A 15,340-nucleotide genomic window follows, 5' to 3' on the forward strand; every position below is an offset into this window, starting at 1 on the left:
AGCATACCAAACACCAAAGAGACTGGACCAAAAAAAAAAGTCCCCATGCCATATAATAATCAAAACACTATACATATAGAATAAAGAAAGAATATTAAGACCAGCAAAGGAAAAAGGCCAAGTATCATATACAGGCAGACCTATCAGAATTACACCTGACTTCTCAATGGAAACAATGAAAGCCAGAAGGTCCTGGTCAAGTGTTATGCAGACATTAAGAGACCATGAATGCCAGCCCAGACTTTTATACCCAGCAAAACTTTCAGCCACCACAGACAGAAAAACTGAGATATTCCATGATGAAACCAGATTTGAAAATACCTAAGCACAAATCCAGCTCTACAGAAAGCACTAGAAGGAAAACTTGAACCCAAGGAAATCAGCTACATCCACAGGAACACAGGCAACACATGATCTTACAGCAGCAAATTCCAAAGAAAGGAAAAACACACATAATACCAACACCACCAACAAAAACTATCACTGGTCATTAATATCCCTTAATATAAATGGACTCAAATTGCCTATAAAAAGACACAGGCTAAAAGACTGGATATGAAAACAGAATCCATCCTTCTGCTGTATACAAGAAACACAACCAACCTCAAAAGGACAGACATTACCTCAGAGTAAAGGGTTAGTTAAAAAAAAAATCCAATCAAATGGACCGAAGAAACAAGATGGTGTAGTTATCCTTATATCTGACAAAATAGACTTCAAACTAAAATCAACCAAAAGATAAAAAGGACATTTTATATTTGTCACAGGAAAATTCTATCAAGAGGAAATCCCAATCTGAACATATAGGTCCCAAATGCAATATTTGTAAAAGAAACATTATTAAAGCTTAAATCACACATTCAGTTCCACACACTTAATAGTGGGAGACTTTGACACCCCACTCTCACTACTGGAGAGGTCTTCCAGATAGAAACTTAACAGATAGATGGACCAATGGAATTGAATTAAAGACCCTGATATTAATCCACACATCTATGAACACCTGATTTTTGACAAAGAAGCTAAAAATAGAAAATAGAAAAAAGAAAGCATCTTCAACAAATGGTGCTGGTATAACTGGATGTCAACATGTAGACAAATGCTAATATACCCATATCTATTACCATGCTCAAAACTCAAGTCCAAATGGACCAAAGAACTCAACATAAATCCAGTCACATTGAACCTCATAGAAAAGAAGGCAGGAAGTAGCCTTGAACACTCTGACACAGGAGACCGCTTCCTAAATATAACACCAGTAGCACAGACACTGAGAACATCATAATAAATGGGACCTCCTGAAACTGAAAATCTTCTGTAAAGCAAAGGACATGGCCAACAAGACAAAACAGCAGCCTACAGAATGGGAAAAGATTTTCACCAACCCCATATCTGGCAAAGGGCTGATCTCCAAACTAGACAAAGAACTCAAGAAACTAGACAACAAACTACCAAATAATCCAGTTAAAAAATGGGGTACAGAGTTAAACAGAAAATTGTCAACAGAAGAATCTAAAATGGCCAAAAGACACTTAAGGAAATGCTCAACATCTTTAGTCATCAGGGAAATGCAAATCAAAACAACTCTGAGATACCATCTTACACCAATCACAACAGCTAAGATCAAATACACTGTTGACAGCCTATGCTGGAAAGGATGTGGAGTAAGAGGTACACTCCTCCATTGTTGGTAGGAGTGCAAACTTGTACAGCTGCTATGGCAATAAGTATTGCAATTTCTAAGAAAATTAGGACTCAATCTATGTCAAGTGGTAACTTTTGGGCATATACCCAAAGAGGCACAATCACACCACAAGGACATTTGTTCAACTATATTCATAGCAGAATTATTCCTAATAGCCAGAACCTGGAAATAACTTAGATGCCCTTCAACCAAAGAAAGAATAAAGAAAATGTGGTACATTTACACAATGGAGTACTATTCAACAGTAAAAAACAAGGACATCATGAAACTTGCAGGCAAATGTATGGAACTAGAAAAAAAAATCCTAATGAAGTAACCCAGACTCAGAAAGACAAATATAGCATGTACTCGCTTACAAGTGGATATCAGACATAAAGCAAAAGATAGCCAGCCTACAGTCCACAATGCCAGAGAAGCTAGAACCTTCCTCCAGAAATAGAAGGAAGCAGATATAGAGATCCACAATTAACCACTGGGGCTCCAGGTGAAGAGAGGGACAAGTGATAATATGAACAAAGGGGTCAAGAGCATGATGGGGAAACCACAGAATCAGCTGATCCGAGCTAGTGGGAGATCACTGACTCCTGACTGACAACTGGGGAACCTGCATAGGACCGAACTAGGCCCTCTGAATACAGGTGACATTGGTATGGCTTGGGCAGTATAAGGTATCCTGGCAGCGGGACAAGGATCTAACTCTAACGCATGAATTGCCTTGGTAGAGCCCATTCTCTATGTAAGGATACCTTGCTCAGCCTAGGCACGGGGGAGGAGGGATGATGCAAGAACCTGATCCTGCCTCAACTGGGGGATAGGGCAGTCTTCGTTGACTTCCCAGGAGAGGTCTTAATGTCTCTGACGAGTGGATGGAAGGTGGGGAGGAGAGGAGGAAGGGGAAACTGGGATTTGTATGTAAAAAATTAATTTTAAAAGGGGAAAAATAACAAAAAAGGGAAATATTTAGGGTTGAAGAAATGGCTCAGCAGTTAAAAGCATTTGATACTCTTCCAAAGGACCCCTATTCAGTTCCCAGCACCCACAATGGGTGGCTAACCATCAGCTGTAACAAGTTCTAGGGGATCTGGTACCCTCCTCTTGCCTCTACGGGTACCCATATGTGGCACACACACACACACACATTAAATAAAAATTAAAACTAAGCATTTTTTTTTAAAAGAAGCAAAGGACTTAAACATTTCTCCAAAGAACACATGCGAATGACCAACAAAGGGTACAGGGAGAGGTGCTCACCGGCTACCGGTGTCAGCACAGGCAGGAATCTGGAACAAATGGAAAACAGCAATAGCTGGCAAGGATGTAGGGGGAAAGTTGGGGTTCCTCAGTAAGTTAAACGCACAATTACCAGACGGCCTAGCAATCCTACTCCCTGGAAGACACCCACCCATCAGGACTCAAACAGGCACACAGAAAAGCATGCTGGGCATCCTCCGCTGATGCAATAAGGCGTGTTACAGCCTTAGGATAGTGTGATCCAGGCAGAAGAGAAACAGCACAGATATGAAGACAAATCTACTGAGAGCAGACTAGTGCCTGCCAGGTTTTGGGGAGAGGCTGCTTAGTGTCTGTGGGCTTCCTGGAGCTCAAGCTGAGGAAATGCTCTGGAAGGAGGTAGTGTTGCTGCTGCTCTGACCTCTGGCATCCTTTACCCTTTTGGGCTTGCTGCTACAAGCAGCTGTGGCTTAGTGAGTGCCAGTGTGGCTATCACTGACGTGGGCTGGATGGTGAGTGAGGAGCAGCAGGAGCTTCTACAGGCCAGGAGCTCACTCATGAAATAAAGAGGCCAGTCTTAAAACTGACCTCTGTGGAGGAGTGTGTGCTGTTTGCTGCCTGGCTGGGGGAAGTTCTTGGAGATTTGGTTCTTCCCTCTGGCCACTGTCCTGGATTGGAGACCATAGCAGGCTTGCTTTGATCTACTTGTCAGCTGTGTGAGAGGCCCCAAAATTTCCCTTGGCCTCCTTGGTTTGACATACTAGTCCCAAACACAGTGCTGCTTATCAAATCCGAATCGAGATAACTGATCTTTCCCATTGGAGTTCTTAGTGCAAACTATGGCCACCACCTGTCTGTGAACTGCATCTGTCTGTGAACTGCATCCGTCTGTGAACTGCATCCGTCTGTGAACTGCATCCGTCTGTGAACTGTATCCGTCTGTGAACTGCATCCGTCTGTGAACTGCATCCGTCTGTGAACTGCATCTCTGTGAACTGCATCCGTCTGTGAACTGCATCTCTGTGAACTTCATCCATCTGTGAACTGCATCCATCTGTGAACTGCATCTCTGTGAACTGCATCCGTCTGTGAACTGCATCCGTCTGTGAACTGCATCTCTGTGAACTGCATCCATCTGTGAACTGCATCCGTCTGTGAACTACATCTGTATGTGAACTGTATCCGTCTATGAACTGTATCCGTCTGTGAACTGCATCCGTCTGTGAACTGCATCCGTCTGTGAACTGCATCTGTATGTGAACTGTATCTGTCTATGAACTGTATCCGTCTGTGAACTGCATCTGTCTGTGAACTGCATCTCTGTGAACTGCATCTGTCTGTGAACTGCATCTGTATGTGAACTGTATCTGTCTATGAACTGTATCCGTCTGTGAACTGCATCTCTGTGAACTGCATCCATCTGTGAACTGCATCTGTCTGTGAACTGCATCTCTGTGAACTGCATCTGTCTGTGAACTGTATCTGTCTGTGAGCTGCATCTCTGTGAACTGCATCCGTCTGTGAACTGCATCTCTGTGAACTGCATCTGTCTGTGAACTGTATCTGTCTGTGAGCTGCATCTATGGGGAATCATGGATGGCTGCAGGATGACCTAAGGTATCTTGAGGAACAGAGCAGTTGGCTTCCTGACTTCCAGGGCCCAAGAGCTAGGATTCTGGAGCCATCAAGGGGAAGTTCTTGAGTGGAGGGAAAACAGGACTGTCAGTCCCCATGGGGACTTGGGACAATAAGGGACACAGGCAGGCCCTCTGCTGACTTGCTATGACCACAGTGGAGAGAGAAGCAAAGGGCTACTGCCCTGTGTCTTCCCAGCAGCCATTGGGAATGGTGGCACAGGCTACCATAGAGAAACAATATAGGTATCAAGAAAGGGAACAATTTCTAACAAGACACTTGTAAAGTCTAACTGTCACTTTCATTCCCACAAGCAATCTCCTAAATGTGGAGTGAAATAAATCAGGGCAACAGAGAACATGGGTGCTTGTTAGTCTCTGCACTTCAAAACTACTCATTCAACCAAAAAAATAAACAACGGGTTTGAGACAAAGCCTCACTCCTAACCGTCTTACCATACAAGAGGTTGTTTTTCCTTCATTCAAACTGTGCAGTTCTAAAACTTCATAACTACATGTAAGATGTTTATTGTGCCACTGAGCAGGGCCAAGTCATTGGAACCTCAAGAAGTTCATGATGCAGAATGGCGTCAAACACAAGGATGCTGTCTGCACTGAGCTAATCGGAGCTGGTTGCAGATGAGGGTCCAAGGATGGCAGCATAACCGACCCCTCTCCCTTTCTCTAAGTGTTGCCAGCTGCTTGGATTCGCCCCTCACCCCTGAGAGGCAGAAAGCCATGCCCCTAGGCTACATTGCCCTACCTCACCTGCTTTGAGACAGTTTTGTTGGAAGGTGTGGCCATTCGCTCACCACCATCTAAGGCTGCTCTCTCCTACAATAGCACAGTAAGCGGCTGTGACAAACCGTGCAAATATTTCAGGCCGAGGACAGTTATATCTGGACCTTCACAGAAAGTTTTCTTTTCTAGGCCAATAGTTCCTGCTGAGAGGTAGAAACAGAGAGGAAGGAGGGTGTTCTGATCAGTACTGGCCATCGTTGAGCTTAGCAAATCTGCCAGCCCTGTTCCCAGTGGTAAGGAAGGAATCACAGAGCTGTGACATCTAGGAGCAAGGATACTGAAGAGTGTGTCATAGGTGCCCCTGTAGAAGAGTTCTCTCCATAGATTCATCTTCAACCAGGAAGCTGAGGAGAGGGGACATGGTCTGGCTCCATGGATCCCCAGAGGAGAGGATGTGGAACCTGTTATGCTGGAAGGCGGGAGGGAGATGACTTTTTCACCCCATGTTGTACATAGCCACCTTCTACTGTATCATCTATGCAGAACATGAAAGAACTGGGTGTCCATGAAAGAAAAACACATTCTCCAGAGAAACCTAACTGTCTAGGAAACTGAGGCTGTTGGTGAAGGGCCTGGTCCCACCCAGTAAAGTCTCAAGTCAGCTCCACTGAGGTCTTGAAAATAAGTGGTCAGCGATAAGCCGCCAAGACCAGAGCCCCAGCCAGCTACGCTGGCGTTACATCCCTGTGTATGTATGCAGAGAGCACTTTCATGTCACGTCTTCCCTGGTGCACAGCAGCTCAGCATCCAGGTCCAGTTCTGCAAACCCTGCAGTCACCCGCTCTCACTTTCTTGCTTCAAATGCCTATCACCCTGGAATGAAGCTCCCACCTTGAATGTCAACTCCTTGCTAAGACTGTCCCTGACCACCTAAAGCAAGCTCAGTGTGTAGTGAGGAGGATATACTTCTGTGCTATTTCAACAAAAAAGATTTTTTTTCCAGGGCTGAGAATCAAACCCAGGGTCTAGCGCACAGTAGGTATACAGGCACTCTACAGTGAACAGCCCCAGCTCTTGTATTATTTCATTTTCAACCATGAACTTTTTGACTAAAAAAAAATACAGACCTATAAGAAACTGTCTGCAAGAATAACTGTGACACTATGTAACTCCTCTTGGGTCTCTCAAGGTTCCTCGACTAGGGAAATGGAGTCTTCCTCACGTGTAGATCTGGGGCCATGGACCCAACACACTCCTTCCCATCTCACCACGGCACCATTTTTTGTGTTTCCTTCTTTTATTTTTCTTTTTTTAAACCTATCTTCTTCTCTTGCCAATTTATCTTTTCTTCATTAAATTTTTAATATGAAACTTGATAAATTGTATTATTAAAGAGAAATAATGAGGCTAAATTTAATTACATTTACTCATGTTAGAAGTAGTTGTGTAAAATATTGTCTGGCTACAAGTCAACTCTGCCCCACGGGACTCTCTCAGATACCAGACATATTCTGCATCTGCTAACTACTAGCTACTTGTGGCTACTGTGCACCTGAAGTGTGGCTAACGCACCAAAGAACTTGATTTTAAGTTTAACTTTCACCACTTCAGGTTGAAATGAAATCATTTGATGTGGCCAACTTCCGAGCTCCTCCCTGGATCAAAATTAGCATTTGTCAGCACTAAAGCCTGTAGGCGTACAGGGTGTGTGCTAATCTGTGGTTGTAACTCTTCTTAACAAAAATACAAAAAGATAAAGGAAAGACTAGTGTATCCTCGAGCTAAGGTAAGGCATTTATTCTCTTCCTTAAGATTCTAGGACTGCTCTTTGACTCCCCCAGGTGGAGAAAAAGGACGCTGTGGACTGAGATGTGGGCCTTCTCAGGGAGGCTAAGGAAGGGCTGAGACAGTGGTGCCCACTCTGTCCTCAGGTGGGTCTCTCCGTTGTGGAGACACTCTCGGATAGTTTCTTCCAAGATAAATACACTCTTCCCTTCACTGAAATGTTCAGAGTTGTCTTGTACCTCAAGAAGACATCCCGTGACCCATGTCAGTGGCTGGGCAGTTAGTCGGTGAACAGCTAGCTCAGAGGAAAACAGCTGCTGTGTCCCGGCAGAATGCATGCACTTCCCCTGCAGCTGCCTGTGCCTCCACGTTAGGTAATTTCTCCCACCTCTAACCCTAGCTCTGTCCCAGGGACCTTATCCAAGGCTGCAGCTGGCTCTTCCTAGGAGATGGGTCCCAGCTAAGCCCCTCCATTCAACACCATCAAAGTGGAACTGGCTAGAAACTCCCAATCACAGACTGTCCAGAAGCAACAGGGTCCCGCTTCATAGTGCAGAGCTAATGCGTGGTTCTTAATAGGTCAGGACTACATTAGTCTTTTCATCCTCCCCAATCCTCAACACCATGCTCATTCATACAGGACCAAAGATACCCAGGCCAGAAATCATCATTCATCCACCCATCCATGAAGTGTACTATTTTACAGTAAAAATATATTCTACTAAGAAAAAGTCCTCACCAGGTGGTGGTGGCACACGCCTTTAATCTCAGCACTCGAGAGGCAGAGACAGACAGATCTCTGTGAGTTTGAGACCAGCCTGGTCTACAAGAGCTAGTTCCAGGACAGGTTCCAAAGCTAGAGAGAAACCCTGTCTTGGAAAACAAACAAACAAAAAACAAAACAAAAAACAAAGAAAAAGTCCTCAAATAAATGTTTTTTGTTTTTTTTTTTGTTTTTGGTTTGTTTTGTTTTGTTTTGTTTTTTCCTTTTTCGAGACAGGGTTTCTCTGTGGCTTTGGAGCCTGTCCTGGAACTAGTTCCATAGACCAGGCTGGTCTCGAACTCACAGAGATCCACCTGCCTCTGCCTCCCGAGTGCTGGGATTAAAGGCATGCGCCACCATCACCCGGCCTCAAATAAATGTTAATTAGGAACTAGAAACACATTTCAGTGGAAATTCTAAATTAAAACAGACTATATAGGCAGATAAGATATATTTACCACTGACCTTTTTTAGTAAGGTCTACAATTATTCTTTTTTAAATAAATTTTCTGTTGCTTAAAACTTTCACAAAACATCAGAAAAGTTCCAGGTGTGGTGGCACATGCCTATAATTTCAACATCAGAGTGACTGAGGTAAGAGGCTAGACTGGGCTACATAGTAAGACATTGTCTCAGATATAAAGATAAGTAAAAAGTTCTAAGTGTCAATCATCTAAACTAGTACAATGTTATTTACTTAAAATAAATAATATTGAATGGAAATTCTGCATTGAAATTCCTTTGGGTATCAAAAATAAAGTAAATAATAATTAAAAGTCATTTATATAACTTGCAAACAGTCTAAGTGATTCAAAGCTCTCCTTTTCCTGGCACTATTTATCTAAGTACTGAGGACTGACCATAGGGCCTTTCCCTTTCTAGGTAAGGGTTCCACGACTGGTCGAAATTCCCAACCTTCTAAGTACTTTTTAAATCCAACAACCAAATATTTCAGCCGGGCGGTGGTGGCACACACCTTTAATCCCAGCACTTGGGAGGCAGAGGCAGGCGGATCTCTGTGAGTTCGAGACTAGCCTGGTCTACAGAGCTAGTTCCAGGACAGGCTCCAAAACCACAGAGAAACCCTGTCTAGAAAAACAAAAATCAACCAAATATTTCTCGACTGCTGGTCCTAACTGACACATGGAGAGCACATAGACGAATCACAGGATGTGTTGAATAGCTGTCCTCAAGGGCCTCAGCTAGTCAGGGATGCGGGTCACAGGAAGGCGTGGCAGCTTAAGGCCATTACAAAAGTGACAGCAAACCAAGTTTAAAAGACAAAAGAAATACGGCCCAAGAAAAGAAAACCTTCCCCTGAACTGAAGAGATGACTGAGTTAAGAGCACTTGTCATCCTTGGAGACCTGGGTTCCCTCCAAGCACCCACACGGCAGCTTACAAACTCCTAGAATTATTTTGTCCCCTATAGGCACTAGGCACACACACAAATGTAGGCAAAACACTCACGGACATACATAAAAACAAATTTTAAAAAAATCAAACCTCTTAAATTTCAGAATGGATGAATTTGAGCTGTTGCTAAAAAAAAAAAAATGAAGGCTTCTGTCAACTTTGTGGAAGACAGTAAGACAGAAAGGGATTCTTTGTTGAGTTCTTTTATCTTGTGTGCACATGTGCCAGAGGTTAGAGGACAACTTGCTGGAGTTAGTTCTCTTCTACCATGGGTCCTGGGGGCTGCACTCTGGTTGTTAAGTTGGGCAGTAGGTGCCTTAACACACTGAGCCATCCTGCCAGTCCTTGGAAGGTATTCGGAAACAGCTGTCCTTAAAGCATGTCTGCAGCTGCCACCGAGGGTCCCTTCAGATGCTTCAAGGGATCCAGGAAGCCAAACTGTCTTCATAGTAACTTAGACATGGCTTAATGACTCCTTTGAAGTCTCATGTTGTGAAGATTTTTGTGAGCTGTGCATGTGCTAACTGAATGTAGAGCCAGGCAGCTAAAGAGATTTGCAAAAACCTAGAGCAGTGCCCTTCTTCTCAGTGAATTGTTTTAAAAAGTTATTTTCACACAAATGCTATTTTTGTTAGCATGTAATGAGTATTATTGCTATTATTAGCTGAACTGATGAATACTTAAATTTTTTCAGTTTTAATTTCTAATATGAAAAATATGGGTAGCTAGCTGTAACCCACCTACATAAAAGCTGTTTGGGTTCCCAGTGCCTTTGAGGAGTATAAAGGGCCCTTCCTTCCCTTTTGTCTGAGCACTGCTGTTCTACATGGAAGCATAACTGGGAGAGAGCACCAGACACACTCTAGAGGCAAGTGTGCACACACTGTAGATCTCTTTTCCATGTTGTGGCTCAGCAGGGGCCAGTCCATCTTCTGGTATTTAGTAGGTGAGGTCAGGATGAATACACACAGCCTGATAACAGCCTCTAACAAAGCACCAGGCTTGATACGGTCCATGGGACTTCAGGGGTCCCACCTCTCAGCTTACATGTGGATGGAGTAGGAACTAGAGGAAAGGGTGCCTTCAGGAAGAAGCAATTTCTGAGGCCCCAAAGGCAGGCAACCTGGAACAGCCAACTGCTAACAGGTCCCAAGCGTTTCCATTTGAGGTGGCACCTAAGCACTGGGCAAGGAAGGGCCTTAGGCCTGAGAAGGGCCAATTAAGGTAAGGCTGAAGCCAACCTATGGAAGGAGGCTTTGGCCCTTCCACAGAGGGTGTCAGATAAGTCACCATGTGGCTCTTTCCAAACCACTCCCATAGTCTCTTCCAATTTATTCAAAAAAGATGCCCGATCCAGAGACATGAGCAGAAAGCCCCTGGTTAATTTTAAAAGATACTTTTCTAAGTATCTTTTATGTTTACTTTCATGTTTACATATAATTATTATTCTGTTACTAGATTAATAATGTTTGTAAATTTTAGTTTTAATGTATAGAAAAACATTATATACCAGTCAGTACAATGTGATCCCTAACAAGGCTCATTCTCCCTTGCTCCGGGATGCAAAGGGACAGAATAGTCAGAAAGGGAAACAGTGTCAAAATGAGCTATCAAGTCTGAGGGAAGATTGCTCAGGCTTCTTTCCGAGCACTGGCTGTTACATAAGAGTTGCTGGAGAGACTTTCCCACAAAACTAAGCTGAGTCGGGCATAGGAAGTACACACAGAGAACCAGACTCACACCACTTTTAATGTGCTGAAACAAATCATTTGTAAAAATCTTCAACACATTTTAAAACGTCAACTTTGGACAAAGTACACAGATCTTAAAAAACACAAGACAACACAGCAACACTATCCAACGGCCTGACCCTGCAAAATCAATGTCCAGATCCCAGTATAATCTCTTTAAGATTTTAAGTGTTCATAAAAATGTGCCTAGTCATGGTCCTCTATATCTGAATGCTAATTAGTTCTCTCTGTCCATCTCCACAATATTTTCCAACTTCGAGAGGCCCATGGATCAGCTGTGGCCTGTCAGTTAAAGATACCATACAAAATAAACCTGTATCTAGCACTGGACAGAAATGTTTACTTTCAGGACACATGGGAATAAGCAACAAGTCCAACTTTAACATCCTATCTGACAGAGAAAAAAAGGAAAGAGAAATGTACTAACACGGCAATGACAAGATTTCCAGAACAAGGCAAGAACTGTCCAGCACTAATGGGATTTGTCACTATACTAACCTTTACCAGTATTTATACGTACAATATACATATATAAAACTATACCACCTTTAACAGTGTTTATATACCTATCATATGTATATATAAAACTATACCACCTTTAACAGTGTTTATATACCTATCATATGTATATTATATAAACCAAAGACCAGACCACCTTTAACAGTATGTCACTATACTAACAGATCTATCCTGCTATACATCTTACAGGGCAAAATTTCTTAGGAAAAGTAGGACCTAATCTGTCCCACATAGAGAAAAATGGATCCCAAAATCTTTAGCTCACTAAGTTGTCTTAGAGATGAGGCAACACGTTGCCCAGGGGGAGTGAGGGCATCAATCGTGGCGACCAAGAACCAGCATTTTTGTTCTCTAACTTCCAGCTCTGCAATGTGTCTCATTCTGTCTCTCACTCTAGGACTTTCCCTCTAGCCCAAAGTATCCTGGTATAAACTGCTTGATGCCTTGTGTCCTGTGTGACTGGGGGACCGCCAGCCAAGTGTCTGTAAGGACTCTCCACATACTTGACATGGCTAACTTCTTGAATCTCTGCTGGGATTATCCCCTAAGTCTCTGGCAGCTCATCCATGGCTAGGCACCTGCCCTGTTCGCTTCTCCAGGCTGTGAGGCCTGAGTGTTTCAACTGTCCAGGCTCAGAGCCACCTTTGTGGGGCAATGTGAGCAACTGCTGCTTGTGGAGGGGATCTGAAGTTAGAAGGGCTCAACGAGCAGCACGGGAATACCAAACCTAGTTTAACTGTTCAGGTTAAAGTAGTCCAATTCAGAGCAATAGGAGAAGAAAAGTGTGTGCAGTAATGACTTAATTCACTCTCTGAGTCAATCATATTCCGTAAGTGGGTGGGACTAGAAAAGAATAGGGCTGAAGGCTGAGGGGAGGAAAATCAGAGAGTAGAAATCAACCCAGAGTTCACAGGAACTAAAGCACCTTGATTTGTATTCCTGCAAAATAATGTATGCAGGGGTCTGCCAAGTATCATGTTTAGTATGCCACGTTGCCTCGGGTCTCCTTCCGAGGAAGGAGTGGAGTGCCCAACATTTCAGTGCTTTTCAGTGGTCATTTCAAGCTCTGTGGCTCCAGTTCTTAGACAGCTGCACTAGAAAAGATACAAAAAGACAACTGGGGCATCACACTGGACATGGCAGGCCACACTCAAGAGCCCTACACAGCTGCCAGTAAACTCCCCAACGCACTTCACAGATACTTTCTTACACAGAACTGGCATGAGCATTTCTGAACTGGGATGGGTTTTTCAGGTCAAAACTCAACATTATCTGCCATATCCTTACAGCAAGGTTCATTTCAGAGAAATGAAACACACATACTGATATTTCTCTGCGACCCCCAAGAGGAACGGGATACAGGTATGTTTGAGCAAGGAAGGTTTGGGGACCAGTAAGAAGTTTTAGCAACAAAGAAAGCACACAGCGTATACCCCTGAAGAGCAGCTACAGTTCATGTAAAAATTGCTGAAGCGCTGGCTCTGGAAGGCAGTCAAACACAAGCGCTGCCACAGGAAAACATCACGGTCTGCTGTACAGAAAGGGCAGGCAAAGACTGGCACAGACACTCCTAACTACTGGTATTTCAGGAACCTTTTGGATTTCTGCTTTCAGCTCTAGGGAGGGAAACAGATTTGCTGGGATGAACCACCTGCTGCAGAGGAGGGAGGCTTAGAACACACCACATGAGAGGGGAAGACAACCTGGAACGAAAATAACCCCTGCAGATATCGGCAGTTAACTGCGTTTCCCAGGCAGAGCTGAACTCTAAATTCTAATGCGGTTTGCAGGAAGGAGAGGCCTAACGCTCACAAATTAAAAATGTCTGTGGTAAGATTTCGAAGATCCAGTTCTGGAGAATGAAGACTAATGAGCAGCTTTTAAAAACTGACCCAACAGAGCTCTGGGATCCTTGGCCTGGGGCACTCTAGTTCCAAGACAATGAGATATAAGAGAAGGCAAAAGAAAGTGGCTACTCTGCAAATGCCCCCAAGGTATAACTCTACTAAGGAACACAGATTCTCCCAAATGACCCAAGGGGGCATTCTAGCTATAGGGGAAATAAGCCAAAGCCAGGAAGCAAGGAAAGTCAGAACTCACCAATGATAGGGACTGGAGAGAAAAGAAACAGAAGACTGTAAAAAGTACCCAAATTAGAGATGCCAAATAAATGCCAGCATTATGTGGTTGAAAAGGCCTCAAGGGAACAGATATCAGCAGGGGAAGCCTGCCCAGGACACCAACTAGAGAGACTGCATCAAGGAAAGCAAGGACCACGGAAGAGTCACCCAGACAGGCACCGGATAGCCAGGAAAGGCCGGAGGGGCTGACCCTAAAGCTAAAAGGAATATGAAATTGAGGTAGGGGCTCAATTTAAGACAAGTTCACATGGGAAGGCTTGCTAGGTTAGAGGCAGCAAATTTGTTTTTAAAATGTCAGCTTTATGGCGTGCACTTTAATAAAAGTGGGAAAAATAAGTAACATATGAAAACACTTCAAAAAGTCTCAGACAGGCACACATTTTATGAGACTTTGGTTTTCATTACCCCGTGTGTTAGACCCTAGATTAAAAGCTGCTCAGGAAAAGCAATGAGTATGTGACACCAGTTACCTCTGGCTCTGCTGTGTCTTGTCCTTCTTTTGAACCTTTTCCACTTTTCACCGGTTTTGGTGGTTCCTGAGAAACGTCACAAAAAAAAAAAAAAACAATTAGTGGTCTCAATATGTGGACCGCTAAGCATTGGCTCAAGTGCCCTTTCCAAACTGATTCATAGCACTGAGAGCTTCTGGTGGCTTTAATATGCCAGCAGCAAACTACATCATATGGAATACAGACACAGTACCAGAAGCCTTCAGATTCCGTTTCTCTTCATGTTCTTCGTCTAGGTTGGGGTGGGGGGTGAAAACTCCAAGCAGGGACAGATCAACTCAATCTTAGGCAGGGATCTCGGCCCATCCCTTTCTTCCCTCCCTCCCTTAAACCTCACGAGTGAGGGTTTCTGGGGCGAGTCTGGAAGACTCCAGCACCCCAGCCCCCGCCAAGCACAGCACGGCACGGAGCATCCGCCGCCACCCAGAGCGACCTCGGCACCTCAGCGCCACCTCAGAGCCTGGGCGGCCTCCCCAGCTCCATGCAATCCTGTCAGAGCCCTGGGCCCGCCCGCGAGCCTGGACAACCTGCCGCCCCGCCCCCACCCGCCAACGCGGGGACCCCCGACCCGGTCTCGGAGACCCCCGCCCCGACTCACTTTCTCCTTCTTGTTTTTATTCGGCATGGCTGGTGCGGGCCGCCGCCGCCGCCGCCCCTGCCGCCGCCCGCCGCCACCGCAGCAGCAGAAGCGCCCCCGGCCCAGCCGTCGCGCCGCCCCGGCCGCCGCCGCCGCCGCTGCAGCCGCCGCCCGGGGACTGAGTCGCTCGTTCGCTCTCGCTTCCCCTTTTCCAGGCTCCCAGAGGCTGCGGCAGCCGCGGCGGCGGCGGCGGCGGCGGCGGCAGCGGCGGCGGCGTCTCTCCGCCCCTCTCCCGGCAGGCCCCGCCCCCGCGTCAGGCCCCGCCCTGCTCCGGCCCCACGCCGCCCTCTCCCCGCCCCGCCTCCCTCAACGGCATCACTCCATTGGCCAATACGGCCCACGTGCCCTAACGCTCCGCAGCGTCGCCCCGCCCACTGCGCGGTCTGTTCCCACCCCCTCGGTGCCAGTCGGCTCGTGTGCGGCTGAGTTGCCCGGGTCTGAAGGGTTTGGTGGGGCCAGCGGGAAGGAAGCTGCTGAAGAGAGGGGGGCATGTAGATACGGCCGAGGTGA

At 45.3% G+C, this 15,340-nt stretch overlaps 1 protein-coding gene across 6 annotated transcripts in view; it reads right to left on the bottom strand.

The window, feature by feature from the left end:
• The window catches only part of Ppp2r5c (protein phosphatase 2 regulatory subunit B'gamma), a 134,342-nt gene extending 119,279 nt beyond the window's left edge, over nt 1-15,063 (bottom strand). For 2 of the 6 annotated variants that reach the window (XM_041633320.1, XM_041633319.1), the window contains exons 1-2: nt 14,792-15,063; nt 14,155-14,220 (exon numbers count right to left, since the gene is read on the bottom strand). In XM_041633320.1, coding sequence (XP_041489254.1) covers nt 14,155-14,220; nt 14,792-14,818 — 93 coding nt within the window. In that variant the 5' untranslated portion in view covers nt 14,819-15,063. Of the gene's footprint in view, nt 1-14,154; nt 14,221-14,791 lie in introns of those variants that run through there. The other 4 variants (XM_041633322.1, XM_041633324.1, XM_041633321.1 and 1 more) reach the window with 3 other exon arrangements.
• Nucleotides 15,064-15,340: the final 277 nt, after the last annotated feature.

The sequence above is a fragment of the Microtus oregoni genome, unplaced genomic scaffold (genome assembly GCF_018167655.1).
Source record: "Microtus oregoni isolate MIOR12 unplaced genomic scaffold, Mior012 000043F_ref0000047, whole genome shotgun sequence".
In the NCBI taxonomy this organism is placed as follows: Eukaryota; Metazoa; Chordata; class Mammalia; order Rodentia; family Cricetidae; genus Microtus; species Microtus oregoni.